This window comes from Pimephales promelas, chromosome 16 (genome assembly GCF_988280905.1).
Source record: "Pimephales promelas chromosome 16, fPimPro1.hap1.1, whole genome shotgun sequence".
Taxonomy (NCBI): Eukaryota; Metazoa; Chordata; class Actinopteri; order Cypriniformes; family Leuciscidae; genus Pimephales; species Pimephales promelas.
The window spans coordinates 24242139-24259200 of NC_142784.1; the positions used below are offsets into that span (position 1 = coordinate 24242139).

General features: G+C 36.1%; 2 protein-coding genes across 7 annotated transcripts; both read right to left on the reverse strand.

Annotated features, from left to right (window-relative positions):
* Positions 1 to 2863: 2863 nt before the first annotated feature.
* On the reverse strand, positions 2864 to 10106 carry aldh3a1 (aldehyde dehydrogenase 3 family, member A1). 2 transcript variants are annotated; one of them, XM_039670695.2, is made up of 11 exons: positions 9959 to 10106; positions 7624 to 7800; positions 7293 to 7524; positions 6632 to 6717; positions 6333 to 6541; positions 5895 to 6012; positions 5668 to 5809; positions 5403 to 5569; positions 5216 to 5315; positions 4606 to 4865; positions 2864 to 3641 (listed from the first exon to the last, which is right to left on the reverse strand). In XM_039670695.2, the coding sequence occupies exons 2-11, from the start codon at positions 7777 to 7779 to the stop codon at positions 3630 to 3632; spliced, it is 1482 nt and encodes a 493-aa protein (XP_039526629.2). In that variant the 5' UTR covers positions 7780 to 7800; positions 9959 to 10106; the 3' UTR covers positions 2864 to 3629. The 2 variants fall into 2 exon arrangements, with proteins under 2 accessions (XP_039526629.2, XP_039526628.2); XM_039670694.2 differs by having other exon boundaries at positions 2864 to 3644.
* A 111-nt stretch (positions 10107 to 10217) lies between these two features.
* Positions 10218 to 16859, reverse strand: aldh3a2a (aldehyde dehydrogenase 3 family, member A2a). 5 transcript variants are annotated; one of them, XM_089121278.1, is made up of 11 exons: positions 16664 to 16859; positions 14804 to 14997; positions 14495 to 14726; positions 14160 to 14242; positions 13852 to 14060; positions 13182 to 13299; positions 12049 to 12190; positions 11807 to 11973; positions 11474 to 11573; positions 11143 to 11381; positions 10218 to 10518 (listed from the first exon to the last, which is right to left on the reverse strand). In XM_089121278.1, the coding sequence occupies exons 2-11, from the start codon at positions 14963 to 14965 to the stop codon at positions 10504 to 10506; spliced, it is 1467 nt and encodes a 488-aa protein (XP_088977404.1). In that variant the 5' UTR covers positions 14966 to 14997; positions 16664 to 16859; the 3' UTR covers positions 10218 to 10503. The 5 variants fall into 5 exon arrangements, with proteins under 5 accessions (XP_088977404.1, XP_039526634.2, XP_039526633.2 ...); XM_039670700.2 differs by having other exon boundaries at positions 16566 to 16859; XM_039670699.2 differs by having other exon boundaries at positions 16556 to 16859.
* Between the last annotated feature and the right edge of the window lie 203 nt (positions 16860 to 17062).

Below are 17062 nucleotides of genomic sequence, written 5' to 3' on the forward strand. Positions count from 1 at the left end.
ATGAATGGGAGTCTATGGTGTTTCACCAGCAGAAATCCACTTTTCTCAGGATGTAATTTTTTGTCAAGTAATTTGAAAGTTTTATTCAAAAGGGAGGGCTAAGATAATACACTCAGCTGAAAATTGCATTTTTAAGTTCACTTATACCTAGCGTGTTCCGGCCAACGGCCTAAGCTGTAATAAATCGAAAGGACAAAAGTACTCGTTCATTCGACTTTTGGCCTATATTGAACTTGTGGAATCAACAATAAAACCTATGTTGATTCAACGACAAGCAGGAGAAAGAGACGCATAACCGTTTAGCTCCCATTCATTCTGCACTCGCCCGCGATCACCTCCAGTGGAATTCTAATGGATCTGCAACCAAGATGATACACAATGGGGCTAATAGGAAGTGCCAAGGCTCTCCGTTAGACGGGATCTGTGGCTACTGACACTCCTGATCAAAGCACATGCGAAGAAGATGCAGAAACAAACGATATCATTAATATAAAATAACACGATCATCAACAGTAAACAGCATATAAGTCAAAACGGCGTAATGTTACTGAATGAAATGTCGACCCAGGATGAGCTATTGGACAGTGCAAGCATTAGGGCTGTTGACTCGATTTACTACATGTTTTGAACATCTTTCTGAATCCGATACTAGCCTTAAACAGAAACGTGATTTTCTCAGCTTTTTGTTCAAAATAATGAACCTTATCGAGCTTTTTGATACTGTTACCAGAGAAACAAATAAATGTGAACAGCTCCGGGTAGAAGGTCACTGCTTTCTATAGAATTACGGTAATGACATGACGTGAGTGTTCAGGACAGGAAAAACTGTAAAAGACAGCTGCTGTTCTGTGTGGAGCTCGGTGACTGTCTGTCTACAACTCTGCACTCACGTTTACTTCTGTCATAACTGATTATTTCAAGTCATAACTCCAGAAATCGTTCTTGTATGCTTATTTGGTGATGAAGATACATTTATTATAATTATTATCAATATTGAAAACTGTTTAATAATAATCATTGGTATGGGATCTGGATAATGGATTGGGGGCACAGGCCCCAACATTTTTTGAACCACTGTTCTAAAGGGAATGCACACAGCTCACTGTTGGATTGCAGTCACGTAGGAATGCATACAGTGGGTTGGTGACCTCCAACATTTAAATCGCTGTCATTGTGAAGGCCCCTTCAGCCAGTAATGCATGGAATTTGTCATAAAACCTGGTCAACCCTGCTTAATACAGTAAATCCTACTGTCACGCTATTATCAATTATGTGGAATTTTGTTAATCTTAACATTCCTTCAACAAAAATAGTTTTACTTACTGAGAAGTTCTGCCAATTCTAAGAAGTAATCCATCACCCAGGTTGACAAACTAGTGTATTTGCTGTCAGCTACAGTATGTGAATGAAATATGTATTAGCTTTAAGTCAGATAGATTGTGTAACAGCAAATATAAAGCTAAAAAAGGGACACATGGAGGAATGCTTGTTGGCTTCATCCCCAGGAAGAAAGTCACACCAGAACTAAGGAAATACAGAGGGGTTGCACTAAATAAAATGATTTCCCAGAAAGTGTAATCCACTTTATTAGCCGTGGAGTGTTTGACGCTTTGCTATAGGTAACGACGTTCAGTATATGACTGCAAGGAAGAAGCATGTGGTGCAGCAGTGTGATTAATTATAATCAGACTGATAAAAAACAGCTTTGAATTGTTGATTTAATTAACCCAACAACTTTCTGGTGTAACAAATCCAGTCATCTTGTTTTACAAGCGATGTTAAACTGTATGAGAGCGCCATCTGGTGAATATTGAAGATAATCGTATTGAAATTGAGTTAAAAAAATAAATAAAAAATAGGCCAAATCAGGCTGGATTAATGTTACCCATAAAATTAAATCAACATCAAATACATCAAAAAACATCAAAAATAAATAATAATAAATCCACAAGATATAATAACTTTAAATGCTCTAATATATTTTAAATAATTGGACTATTTCACATTAACCAGAGATCATACCATCTACTATAATGGTAGATTATTGATATTCATTGCTTTGGCCTGAACAGAAAAATATTATAATAAAATCTGAGGAATTCCCTTATATTCTAAATATACACTACTTAACATATTTATTAGACCACCCGTAAAAATAAAATAAAAACACAAATATTTTTGGAATCTGCCAAAAACTTGTTCAATACTAAAAACTGTACTATTGTCATTTATTAGTCAAATAACAAACTGAATCGTCTTTATTCACACATACAACCGACAACCAAAAAAGTTTTATATTTCATGTACTGTAGGCTACATGAACATCTTGGATGACATGAGTAAATTATCAGGAAATTTGGTGAATTAATTCTTTAAGGTCACCTGTTTAATGAGACAATGTATGTTTCAGTAGTAGAAAGCACAGTTTTTGTAAAGTTCAAGGAACAATACGTGACCCTGGACCACAAAACCAGTCACATGGGTCAATTTTTTGAAATAGAGATTTATACTTCCGAAAGCTGAGAAGCCTAAATAAGCTTTCCAATGGTGTTTGTTTTGTTTAGGATATGAAAACATTTGGCCGAGATACAACTATTTGAAAATCTGGAATCTGAGGGTGCAAAAAAAATCGAAGTTTCCATTTATGTTCCCATTCACACACAAACATAAATGTTTTATATATTTACAGTAGGAAAGTTACAAAATATCTTCATGGAACATGATCTTTAGTTAATATCATAATGATAATAAAAATCCATCATTGAGATCCACTGTCAATATGGACAATGTGTGCTACAGTATATCTGCAAGGTTGGACTTCATGCGTTGCTGTGACTTTGAAAGAATGAGAGGACACAGGATGCTAATTGGAAGCAATGTTTATTCATTTGGAGCACGATTAAAAAAGACACTATTTGCATCTTACATCTGTGTGCATGGAGTACGGGTCAAATACTTCTATACTACAAACTCCTTACCAGTGGCTTAGTGGAAAGCAGTAGCATTAGCAATAATAATTAATTGGCATTTTGCTCTGAATTTTATTAAAGCCTGTTAGATTTGTCCCAAGACTATAATGAAGCATTAAGATACAACTTTGCAACATCACCGATTCACATACAATCAACATTTTTGTTAATAAGCAATCTTTTCTTTGTTGTCATCATTATGAGTAAAAGTTTATTGAAATAAAGAAACATGGAAGCTCATGTGCTAAAGCTCTCCATACCGTCCACTGCATAAAGAAAATAAGCTGGAGAACAACGAGAACAATGCAAGTATTGTCCTGCTGCATGAAAGAAATAATGCTAACTTGCCCATTTAGAAGACCCAACTGTGCAGATTCTGTACAGTTCAGCAGTAAAACAGCACAAAATCTCAACAGAAGTAGGAAAAACCATACAGACAAATCTCATTTCTTATTTTAGAAGATTAAAATGTAGTAGAGTATTTATGTTTGTTTAAATCGATTACAAAGTAAATGTACATGTTAAATAATTTTGTATGACAATGATACATACATTTAATACTTGTACAAATGATAAAAACGATAAAAGTTTTCTATTATATATCAAAAAAATTCAGAAGTGACAAAATAAACAGCAGCTTATGCAGAGGGATCCATTGCTTCAAACTGGAGTCTTCTGTGAAAGTAGAAAGGAACATTGATTTTAAACAATGATGCATTGTTAGAGCAATCAATGGAATAATATTCAGTGATTAAGCAAAGCGTGATCCAAACAGCAGTCTTTTGGAAAATAGGCTGCTCATTAACCGAATAGACAAACCGTGACAGAAAGCTCAATCACGTACCATTTCTGAACAAACTGTACAAAACCACAAAAATGCATGAATATGGAATAAACGACAATGGAACATAACATATAGACCAGTTTGCAAGATGTAAACAACACTGGTCCAGAAGCACTTCCTGTTTCAGTTTTTTAACACTACATAAAAGCTGGCATAAACTGAATCAAAAAGTTAAACATCTTTAAGATGTTTTCTTTACATGTGAAATCAAGAAAACAGTTACAAACTGAACCAGGAAGTGTTTCTGGACCAGTGTTGTTTACATCTTACAAAATGGTCTATAGAATACCCAAAATGGTGAAGCAAAAAAATGTAACCATGGATGTCTATTACATTTTCAATAATAAGGATACATTATAGGCCTAGCGTACACAGCAACGATGTACTAAATAGTTTTCCTTTGCGTTTTTCGCACACAGACGACAACGTTGTCAAAGCAATCAAGAGTTCACACGGATCGGCGGAAATGACTAATTATGCTGCCAGGCCGGTAGTTGGCGATGTCAATTTGTAAAGAAACACATAGACTGAACACATACTGTAATACGCATGCGCACAAATTCCTTTTTTTTTTTGTAGTTTACACAGAGACGAAAGCAGTCCCATTGACAAAAACTTGCAAAGTTTGCGTTTTCAGGCACCAAACCTCCCCTGAATAAATATCTAATTGCTTAGAAATGCTTCTAATATAATGTAGATGTAATTCAAACAGTAATGAACACCTGTGAAAGTGGTAACATATAAGAATCAAGAATTCAACAATGCCATAGTACAAGCTGTAAAAACTTTTACCTGAATCAGCACAACTATTAAGCCAACAAGCAGACCAATTGCCAATATGCTGGCGATGACAGCCCACACACACACGCCACTACAACTGCACAAGTGATGCTGCAGGAAAAACTTGGCCTTGCTCAGTCGGGCTGCTGTTAGTGGAGGGTAACGGGCGTCATTCAAACTCTCCATTGCAAAAGACTTGATGAGACAGGAACGATGGTGACTCAGCTGGTCAAACGTGTGTCTCCCATGATATCTGCCCATTCCACTGTTTCCTTGTAAAAAAAAGAGGTTGAGACAAACAGGTCAATATATCATTAGAAAGAAATATATATATATATATATATAGAGTTGTATATTACATTGATATTTTATCCAAAATTGAGTGATATAAGTGATATCTAATTTCTTATATTCTAATATCTAAGTGATTCCGTATACAGATATAATCACTTAATATTTAAAACAGTAAGATATTTGTTATAAGAAAAGAAAAATTTATTATCACTTAATTATATATACAATATAATTTAAATGATGGTTTCTAAATCAAAAGTTGAATTCATCCCCACCATTATTTTACCATTATTACTATTCTTGAGTGATTTGTAATTGGTTTGCTTACCCACACCTCCAAAAGGCAAGGTATCGACAGTATAATGCATCAATACATCATTAACAGTAACTCCTCCACTGGAGGTTTCTGTTAACATTCGTTTGATCACCTAAATGGAACAAAGATTAACTATAATGAAACTGATTTGAAATTTGAATGTCTGCCTTCCAAAAAACATTGGTAAAACAAATAATACCGTTTTATCAGAGGAAAACACATAGAGCGCCAAAGGCTTTTCCTTTGTGTTGATAAAATTGATGGCCTCACTCAAGCCATTAACAGTAAAAATTGGAAGCAGCGGTCCAAAGATTTCTTCTTGCATGATTTTGAAATGGGGCAAAACATCCTTTAGAACTGTAGGAGCTGGAGGGGAAGAAAAAAAAAATTACAATTTAGTTTGATCAAAATCAACTTGTAAGTAATATCACTCTTTTATTATTGACAATAAAAGTTGCCCTTACCTATGTAACACTGTGAGCGATCACTCTCTCCTCCAAGAGCAATTGTACATTCGTTCATCAGAGCTGATACTCTGTCGAAGTGACGTGTGTTAATGATTCTGCAATAATCTGGAGAGCTTTTAGGATCCTCTTTGTAGAACTCCTGAAATGAGTTAAGATTCTAGATCATGTCACACTATATCATGGGAATGTAACACAATTGAATACAAAAGAAAGAAAATACACACCTGCAGTGTTTTTTGAATCTCTTTAACTATCCTATCCTGGATGCTTGGCTCACACAGAATGTAGTCAGGTGCAATGCATGACTGACCACAATTTCCAAACTTCCCCCAGGTTATTCGTCTAATATAAGGGTAGACATTTGTAAAGTTGTTATTTTAACTTATTTTCTGTTTCCCAAAAGCTTTAAATTACTTAGAATTTACAGAGTTAGTAAAAATGAAAATTCTGTCATCATTTACTCACTATCATGAAGAATTCAAATGAAAGTCAATAGGGTCCAAAACAAAACTGGACACCATTGACAAATATTTTGTATAGCACAGAATAGAAACAGAAATTCAAATAGGTTTACAATGACATGAAGGTGACTAAATGACAGAATTTTTATTTTTGCTGAACTATCCCTTTTAAAAACTGTAAAACATAAAACTGTAAAATACCGGCATGCCACGGCAATGTCACAGTTCTTGTCAATATAACAAGGGCTTTTCCCACCCAGTTCTAGAGTCACTGGTGTGAGATGACTGGCTGCTGCTTCCATAACCAGTTTCCCCACAGTGCTGCTTCCAGTGTAGAAGATGTGGTCGAAACGCTGCTTCAGCAGCTCCTGGGTCTCTGGAACCCCTCCTGTCACCACTTGATACATCTCCTAAAATTATTCAAAAGCTCGTCATGTTGTTCTCAAAAAACTTACAACAAACATGAAACCGAATAATAAAAACAAAATGAGTTCATGAACCTTATCTAGATAAAGAGGAAGCAGTTCTTTCATAAGTCTAGCAGAGTGCTCACTCAGCTCTGATGGTTTCACCACCACTGCATTTCCTAAACAACAAGAAAAATGCCTAAAATACACACATACACGCAGATAGCTCAACATGCATAGATAACATGCCACTTGACTTGAAAGTGGCGTGTATGTTTATGCAAAAGTCATGTTGATGTCATGTTGAAAGATGTCATGTTGTCCAGTCTCTCTTTCCCATCTATGCAACTTTTTAAATTTCCGTCCCGACCTCGTCCAGCTCAGTATTATGGCCATAAAAATGTTCTTTATCCCTCCTCCTCCCCAGAACCACCTGTCTATATGTGTAATGGGGGGTCCTGCCTACTTTACCTTTCTGCAGCAAAAGGATGTATACTAATCCCTGTAATTCTGGGTAAGTTTCAGCAGTAAACTTGTAGCAACATAGCAGATCTAATCCTCCAAGATCAATCCAACATCCATTCTTATCAATAAAAGTTGTCATGACCTTTTATATTCCAATCAATTCTCAATAGACAAAATCAAGTCTCACTCAACATTTTCTTCTGTTTTTTTGTAAGTGGTTTACATTGTGGAAGTAGCACGACTGAACACAAAGTTTCATGTTGGCTGTAATAAGAATAGATCCTAGTACCTGCTGCAATAGCTCCGACGAGGGGCTGCAGGATCATGGCCCAAGGGTAGTTAAAGGTTCCAATTATCAGCACAACACCCAAAGGTTCAGGCTTTATGTAAACATCATCAAGTGCGCTGTTGAGATTCTTCTTCACATGCCGAGGAGCTGCCCAGTCAGCCATGTCACTCTCTGCCAACTTGATTTCACTCTCAATGCCGATCAGCTCAAATAGGGAAGTGTTATACGTACTCTGTTTGACAACAGAGACTAAAAAGGATTAAAAGTGTTCTCAAAAGGGATGATTTTTATAGTTTAAGGAAACATTGATAATTCAGAATGGCTGCCGTACCCTGTTGAGGTCTTGTTTTAGAGATTGTTCAATGTCTGCTTGGTGTTCAGTGATGAGCCTGTGCAGGGCTCTGAGCTGCTGTTTCCTGTACTGCAGGGGTCTGGATCTGCCCGACTGGAAGACCTCCCTCAACCCATCCACAACCTGCTTCTCCATTTGTAAAGGCGTGAGTTATATCTTTGAAAGAGCAATGCAATGATTAATGCATCCGTGGCCAGGATATAATTATAAAATAGGACATGATTTTAAAAGTCGGTAACACTTTAGAATACGGTTCCTTCGTTAATAAATAACTACACAAGAACTAATGAGTAACACAATATTAACAATATAGTAACTATTATTAACTAACAAGAAACTCTGATTAACGAACTAGTAAGTAATAGCGCACAGACGAAAGTGGTAGTTCACTATTAAGTAATCAATAACTAGGCTACTATTTTTTTAATACTTCCCAGAGAACTACTGAAAAAAGTTTATTAATAATCTAACTACTAACTAATAGAAACTCTTATTAACGAATTAAGTAATAGCTCACAGATGAAAGTTTTACTAGATACTTCTGTGGGAATTACTAATTATTTGGATTCGTATTATAAAGTGAAGATCATTGGAATTAACTAGTAATTACTCAAGTGTTACTACATGATCTAGTCATGATTTGTGCAAATGTCTGAGATTTTTTGGTGAACTTTAGTAACTTTTAGAAAATGTCTTTAGTAACACTTGAGTAATTACTAGTTAGTTCCAATGATCTTCACTTTATAATACGGATCCAAATAATTAGTAATTCCCACAGAAGTATCTAGTAACACTTTCATCTGTGAGCTATTACTACTTACTAATTCGTTAATAAGAGTTTCTTTTAGTTAATAGTAGTTACTAGATTGTTAATAAACTTTTTCAGTAGTTCTCTGGGAAGTATTAAAAAAATAGTAGTTATTGATTACTTAATAGTGAACTACCACTTTCGTTTGTGCGCTATTACTTACTAGTTCGTTAATCAGAGTTTCTTGTTAGTTAATAATAGTTGCTAGATTGTTAATATTGTGTTACTCATTAGTTCTTGTGTAGTATTCATTAACGAAGGAACCGTATTCTAAAGTGTTACCTAAAAGTCACCTATAACATCAACTATGCAATACATTTTCATTTATTTAGTGCTAATAACATGATTATGATTCATTTGATTATGATGATTCATGGGGTAACGCAGTGCTGTCACATTTGAGTGTGTTGCAAGTTGCTTGAAACTTTCGGAACGGAAGATGTTGTGGCAGAATCATGTGAACAATTCCAGGATTTGCTTTTTTGTCATTGGTGTAGCCTATATGGACACACATGATTAAATAACAATTTACATAAAATAAATAAACATTAAAAATAATGATTATTATTTACTTCTTAATATTGAAACCCAATCTCCTTTTCCCACTTTTCTGCTGGCGTTCTTGTTTGTATCCAGCCTCTGACGGAGACTTCAGATGCCCCAACATGTCAAGACACGAATCAACGCCAGCGATATGTTATGCCCAATACATGATTAACTAACTGTACATTTCTGAAATGCACTTTCTGTAAAGCTGCTTTGAAACAATGTATTGTGAAAAGCGCTATACAAATAAATTTGATTTGAACTTTTTGTCGGCTAACAACGCCCTTCAGCCGTTATTCATGATACAGCACAGTCAGCCTCTCTTACAGCAGCCATTAGGTAGCCTACTATTGCTTACATATTTACCGAAATTTACATATAAAAAAATTGAGAACTTTGCCTCCTCATTTTAAAACACCATCGAACACCACTGATATATGTGTAGGCAACTGTGTAGCAACAATGATGGTTCACAAGCGAAGGACAAGCGTAGTCTACTAGGCTATACTTTTCTTCTGTATTGAATTCGTCATACTGATTGATAATATACAGTTATTCTCAATAAAAGAGCCTTTAAGTAGGCTATGGACGAACTTTTGTGGTATGGCATGCTTTATGGAACTTTTACAAATCGTTGGCTAACAGCTCTGATCATGTTATAGGGTTAATTTAACGCCTCTTTTTAGACTCCTCAAACTCAAAAGTAAAGTTAGTCACAAATGTTACCAATGTTACCAGTGGAATTAAAAAGGTTTAAAGTTCGCTGCTTGTTTACGGAGATACATAAACTCGTCCATGCCGCGAGACTAAAGCATCTTTTCATATTTAAGTTATAGGCTACAGTCGATTGCGTGCATACAGTAAATGTATATAAAAAAAAAAACATTAGGGAATCTGTTTGTAAAGGTCATGCAACCATTCGGGAAAGATAAACCAACTTCATATATGTCTAATACTTACATTAGTCGTTCGTAAAGAAGGTGCTGAATCTGTAACGGCTCCGGTGTAGTGACTTCGAGGGAGAGTAGATCACAAAACAACCACATTTACCATTGTTCATCACACATCAGAGGGCGGCGCATCGGTCCACGCGACACACGTCCACTTGCGAGGGTAAAATCACCACCTCTTTTAAAGAATGACTACAAAAGTTGTTGTAACGAATTCAATTGTGCTTATTCAATATGATGCACACATTTCGACTATTAATAGGAGACCGTTGCGCAATATATTGTAACTTTAATGATTCAAAATGTAAATTATTCATATTACATGGCATAGAACTCAGATTCATGCGTTTTCCTTTACATAATGCTAATCACCAAAGCTAGTATATGAGTATTTTACACCATTATGATTGCTTACTAGTTAACAGAACTGCAAGTAAAAATGAATCATCTGAAAGGGTGTACATTCAAGACCATAATATTGATAATATACATGGAAAAATGTAATCATCAACAGCCATGGGTCAGAAAGGCCATCTTTAGGTTGTCCTTCGTTCGTCATCTCAAGAACCTCTGCAAAGCAAAAAACAAATGAAATAATTTCACATAAATGTTTTACAACAAGAAGACCATTCAAGGCACGACATTGATGGCTAAAGAGCAAATGTCTCTATTTTACAATCCGCTTACAAACAATAAAACAGATATTTCATGGCACACTAAATAACAGAATTTCCAATTCTGAGTCTAGCTATTAGTGAGGCAAAAGGTAGGTGCTGCAATTTTCTTTTTGAACTTTTTATTCATCAAATAATCCTGAAAAAAGTATCACAGGTTATAAAAATATTAAGCAGCACAGCTGTTTCCAACATTGATAATAAATCAGCATATTAGAATGATTTCTGGAGGACCGTGTGACACTGAAGACTGAAGTATTGGCTGATGACAATTCAGCTTCGCAACACAGAAATAAATTCTATTTTAAAGTAGGCTATATTCAAATCGAAATGAAAACCATTAATTTTAATTGTAAAAAATATTTTACAATATTACACACATACATACAAAAAATTGATTAAAACCTTTCTTCAAAGTTATACATTAATTTTGAACAATACCAGTTCTCAACTATAACTTTTTTGATCCACTTCAAATGTTGACTACTGTTTAGAGAGAGAGAGAGAGAGAATATCTCACCTTCACCACAAAGGCCGCCAGCACAGCAAGCATAGCAACCTGCGCCATCTGACGCCACCGAGCCAGGTTTACTTGCTTTAAGAGAAAAACACGGGCCCACCGTAACTTCTCCGTTGTATGGGGTGGGTAGCGCATCTGATTCACTCCCTCCATGTTCAGCTTCTTGATAAGACAGCTGCGAAGGTGACTCAGCTGATCAAAACTATATTTGCCATGGTAACGACCAGTTCCACTATTCCCTGTTACAATAACACAATAAATCCATTGCCTGTGTACTGGTATATTTTTACAACTGACTTAGAAAAACATGAAAATGAATAAAGATACTCACCAACCCCACCAAAAGGCAAATCACTTATGGTAAAATGCACCAGACAGTCATTGGCTAAGAGCGCTCCACTAGACGTCTCTGATATCATCTGTTTAATGACCTGTGAGAAAATAGAAATGGTTTGTTTGCCGTTTTCCAGGTGGAAATGCATCACTCTATTTCACTTTCAAAAACTGTAAATTTAACAGTATTTTACAGTAAAATTACATTAAATGTGCCATGAGATCCACAGTTGTTTACCGTATATAGTGTGGAAACTTTCTGTTAACCACAGTAGAATTTTTACAGTCTTTTACCATTAAAATCACGATTATTTTTACATTCTCTACCTACCTTACTACTGGAAGAAAAAACGTAGAGTGCTAGTGGCTTTTCTCGTTCGTTGATGAACTGAATGGCTTCATTTAAGCCATTGACAGTGATGATGGGCAGAATTGGCCCAAAGATCTCTTCCTGCATCACTTTGGATCCTGATGCCACATCCCTCAAAACAGTAGGAGCTGAAGCACACAGGAAAAAATAAATGCATGGCCATGACAGCATAACATATTTCCTTATTTTACATGAGTACATACCGATATAATATTGCGATTCATCACTGTCTCCTCCAATTGCAACTGTGCTACCCTCAAGAAGTGCCATTATCCTCTTAAAATGCCGTTGATTAATAATTCGTCCGTAGTCTGCAAAGGTCTTGGGGTCTTTCGTATAAAACTCCTGTTAAGTGAATAAATAAGACAGTAGTTGCGTTTATATGCAGCCAAATAATCATTAACCATTTTCTCAATCAGATTCAACTGTGCAGTGATGCGTATGTTTACATACATTTCCGGAAACAAGGAAATGCGTAACCTGCCGTGCTCGCGCCACAAACGATTTTCGATTCAATCGTAGAAAACTAGAGAAACAGGCTCCGAGCCTTGCTTATATATGCTAAGCCACGCCCATACTGGCAGGCTAGGACGCTCTGTAAAGGCGCGAGCTGGACGTGATGTCATGTCGGGCTCAGTGGTAGGCGGCTGCAGCTCCCGCAGGGCAGCCTATGAGCACGCTAGACAGCACTGCATTGACAATGAATACAAAATTAAGGATCATTTTTTGACTTCAATATCTCAAAAAGATGAATCTTTCCCGTAGCGTAAGCTAACTTACGCAATACATATTACCTCTTCTAGAGATAACCGAGGTTACGTTAGGTAACCGATAAGTTATCATCTCGGATCACGCGCAGGCCAGCTGCGCTTACCTGAAGTCGTGAACTGCCTTTCCACATTGACTCTTTGGATTTCATGTGATTTCTCATTGTGGTGATGATATTATAACTCAGATTAATTAATTAATTTGATCAAAAGTAATTCCATTTAGTAAGATGATTTTCAAGTAATTCCAAACCTCGTGAGGCAGACAACATCATTATGTGATCAAATACACATAACTTATTAACACACTCCACAGCGCCATCCAGTGCATTTAATTATAATTGCGAGTTAGTGCTTGGGATTTATCATGGATTTACTGCATTTACGGACGGTATATTATTTTATTTTTCGAATAATAATTGCAGATTACAGATCGAATATTTGAAAATTTGTGCGCACCCCTAGGGCTCATATAAACAACTTTGAGAATCTGATCATCAGATTGGATTTCTTCAGATATGTGCATGTAAACATACTTAACAGTGTCAAAATAGCATCTAAATACATACCTGAATGCATTTTTGGATCTCATTAATCACTTTGTCTTGGATACTGGATTCACAGAGGATGTAATCCGGTGCAATGCAGGTCTGACCACAGTTCATATACTTTCCCCAAGTAATGCGACTAATGGTGTAAGAACATTGTTGAATAAATTTGTAGATTGTTATTTCTTAAAGGGATAGTTCACCCAAAAATGAAAATTCTGTCAGTATTTTTTTTTTTCAAGTTGTTCCAACCCCGTAAGACTTTTGTTCATCTTTGGAACATCTTCAGAACACGCACAAAAAGTATTCTCGTCGTTTGATAAACTTAAGATTGAGCCACTGTAGTCACTTGGACTATTTTAACAATGTCTTTAATAACTTTTCGAGGCCGGCAAGTTTCAATCCCTCAAGAAGCCTATGGACTAGTATGGAGGAGTGATCCAGCTCCCAGATTTCATCAAAAATATCTTAATTCGTGTTCCGAAGATGAATGAAGGTCTTACGGGGTTGGAACAACTTTAGGGTAAGTAAATACTGACAGAATTTTCATTTTTGGGTGAACAAACCCTTTAATTAGAAATCACATACACCAAGTAGGGATCACTTGATTATTCTCAAGCTCAACTGGGCTTTTCCTAAACTACTATATAACTACTTAGTTTTAGGTTTTTATAACGCATTGCAAACTCACCGGCAGGCAATTCTGATGTCACAGTTCTTGTCAATATAACAAGGGCTTTTCCCACCCAGTTCTAGAGTCACAGGTGTGAGATGATGGGCTGCTGCTTCCATAACCAGTTTCCCCACTGTGCTGTTCCCAGTGTAGAAGATGTGGTCGAAACGCTGCTTCAGCAGCTCCTGGGTCTCTGGAACCCCTCCCGTCACCACTTGATACATCTCCTGAACACATTAATAGAGATAGTAAATGGAATAATGAAGTAATATATATATATATATATATATTTTTTTTTTTTAAGGAGTCACTGAATGAAGCATTACAGGGTCCAGGTAGAGAGGCAAGAGCTCCATAATTTTGGCTGTGTGAGAGCACACTTCTGATGGTTTCACCACTGCAGCATTACCTAAAGAATCAAACATTTCAGAGGCAGTTTACAGATCCGATGAAAAAGAGACTATTATTGAATGGTTGGGTCTGATCTCTGCACAGCATATGATAAGCTAATGACAATAGAAGAAAAACCTTATTCCCCATTCAATATTAGTACACACAATATTAATAATAGAATCTATAGAGCTTATATTTTGATGGAAAACTACAGACCACTAATCACATGACACTGAAGATGTTAACAAAAGGTGGATTTATGTTTTACCTGCAGCGATGGCACCCACGAGAGGTTGCAGGGTAACTGCTATTGGATAGTTCCATGCCCCAATGATGAGCACGACACCCAGAGGTTCTGGCTGTATGTACACATCATCTGAGATTGTGAGAAGGTTTTTATTCACAGGACGAGGAGCTGCCCACTCAGCCAGATTGCTGACAGCCAAATTGATTTCTCCCTCCAAGCCAAGGATCTCAAACATCTGTGTTGCATTTTCACTCTATGAAAACACAGCCATTACATTCAATACAAAGTTTAATCCAAATAAAACAAGCAGAGATTGCAATTTTGATTTACCTTATAGAGGTCTTTTCTCAGGGCATCAGTAATGTCTGTTGCTTTTTCGGTAATGAATCGATGTAGGTTTTTAAGTTGTTTAATTCTGTACTCCAGGGGTTTAGATACTCCAGTCAAGAAAGCCTTCCTGGCCTGCTGAACGACCAGCTGTTCTCGAGACATTCTAGAAAATCAGTCTAATCTAGATTGTGAGTCTATGAGTATGAGAAAAAGGAAAAAGTTTGAAAACCCTTTTTTTTTTTTTTGAAAAAACTTTTTTTCACATTTATGACTTTGTTTACATTAGGTATTCCTATGAAATTTACCTGAAAGATTTCAATGTCACACCAGTTACTTTTGATAGCTGATGCTCAGGGTTGTATAGATTTGTAGCTATAGTACGGGAAAGTTTTACTTTACTTGAGTACTATAGTTTACTTTGTAGGTTATCATTATTTTAAAAATACTTAAAAACTTAAACATACATAGCACATTGGGCTGACTCTGAGGTAATTACCAAAGAACAGAATTTAGCCTTTGTCTACCAAAATGCTTTTAGGGTAATACACTGACAACAGAAGCCATGCTCAGGCAAGAAAGCCGGATCTTAAGTAATTCATGTAGGGTAATTGTTTGCAGTGCTAGTTATGATTCACCACCATGACTCCAATCTTTTGAATCAGTTTTACCTCGGTTTTGTCAACTGCTGGGCATGACTTCAGTTCCAGCAATAGAATAAACATGTCTGACAACAAATAGCCCAGCCTAGCCTAGCCTAGCCTGAATAAGAGTTCAGTTATGCAACATATTTACATAACCAGCATATTAAGAAAATTATGATTAAACATTCTAACCTGCTGCTTTACAAAGTTATTTGCATCAAATAGAAAGTTCTAAATCTTTTTGTAAAGCTAGGACACACTTGAGTTCAAAAGCAAATCAATTTGATATGGTACGTTTACAGGCCTAAAAGTTGGAAAATACGTTTATTCTTCAGTAAAGTTTTGACACAACCACACTTTAAGTGTAATTTCTCTGTGCATTTTACATTCGTAATCTCTGACGAAAGAACCGTACGATAACGTTAATTATTACCAACAAGATTGTGCGATGCTAAACTTCCAGGGAATTCGGATCAATGACACATTAACTTTCCAAAACGCTGAGACTTCCACATAAAATCACATCGTTATTTTGAGTCACATGTAATACGCAAAATAAACTATCAACAAACAAACTTCTCCATGTTACCTGCAGAGGCACATGAAAGCTCAGAGAGCCCAATGCAACATTGAGTCATATTCTTATTTTATCGTGTTTTGTGTGCGGCCACAGAAGCGTATCTAAAGCGTACATAATCATTAATTGCACGAATTCCAAGAAACTGCGCATGAGATGCTATTGGACATCGGACCCGACGCGCTCTATAAAACAATTACAATGATTTACTTAAATCTACTAATAATTATAAAAAGGTTTTGATTTGCCCATCTACTATTCTGTCATTCAGCGCTGATAAAAGTATCAAGCACCACGTGACAACAATGTGTACGAGCTGGCTCAGATGCGGCGTGGAAAATAATATAATTACTTTTGTGCCAATAATAATGAACGGAACTTTTCAAGAAACTGATAAAAATATAAATTGAAACTGAAAAAAATATATTTGAAACTGAAAAAGAATAAATCACAGTCACATTTTTTAATTCGTTCTTAAAACACTGCATGTTTAGCTTCCTATTTCTCCAATTTCTTTCGCTGACCTGAACCGACCTGAACTTACAAATGCGCTTCCAGAGCTTTCAGTTACGCTCCCTGAGTTTTCTTCTTCTTGCTTCGTCTTCTTCTTCTTTGACTGCTTAACTGCGGATGCGGACTTACTTAGAGCACTACCGCCACCCTCCATATGTTGTGCTTGATGATGATCACTATAGCTCAAAAACAAAACAAACAAAAAAAACCCTACACTCGCGCAATGATCCTAGTGTTCTTTAAAAATGCAAACATATATTTTATTATTCTAAGGTCGGAAGCTTTTAGACAAAAATCTTTCTTCGTCTTCTTTCTTCTTCCTTTGTGTTTTGAGGCAGCTGGCACCCAAAAAGTTACCTTACTGCCATCTGCTGTTCATTGTCTTGACACTTCATACTTATTCGTCTTATCAGTCTAGTCCTCGTTATAAAATAAAATAAATTTATTTCCTTGTTCACTTTTTCCATATTCTAATATATTTTTACATTATATTGTCCTATGCAAATTTATTGTAAATTATGTTTCAAC

What these genes read in the sequence shown, in the direction of transcription:
- aldh3a1 (XM_039670694.2), bottom strand. Translation starts at nt 7,779, where the DNA reads ATGGAGAAGCAGGTTGTGGATGGGTTGAGGGAGGTCTTCCAGTCGGGC. An exon ending in CGTCGGAGCTATTGCAGCAG is followed by an intron (nt 6,718 to 7,292) that starts GTACTAGGATCT and finishes CTTGTTGTTTAG; the next exon opens with GAAATGCAGTGGTGGTGAAA. An exon ending in TGTTTTCCTCTGATAAAACG is followed by an intron (nt 5,316 to 5,402) that starts GTATTATTTGTT and finishes TGTTCCATTTAG; the next exon opens with GTGATCAAACGAATGTTAAC.
- aldh3a2a (XM_089121278.1), bottom strand. Translation starts at nt 14,965, where the DNA reads ATGTCTCGAGAACAGCTGGTCGTTCAGCAGGCCAGGAAGGCTTTCTTG. An exon ending in CGTGGGTGCCATCGCTGCAG is followed by an intron (nt 14,243 to 14,494) that starts GTAAAACATAAA and finishes TTGATTCTTTAG; the next exon opens with GTAATGCTGCAGTGGTGAAA. An exon ending in TGAATCGCAATATTATATCG is followed by an intron (nt 11,974 to 12,048) that starts GTATGTACTCAT and finishes TGTGTGCTTCAG; the next exon opens with CTCCTACTGTTTTGAGGGAT.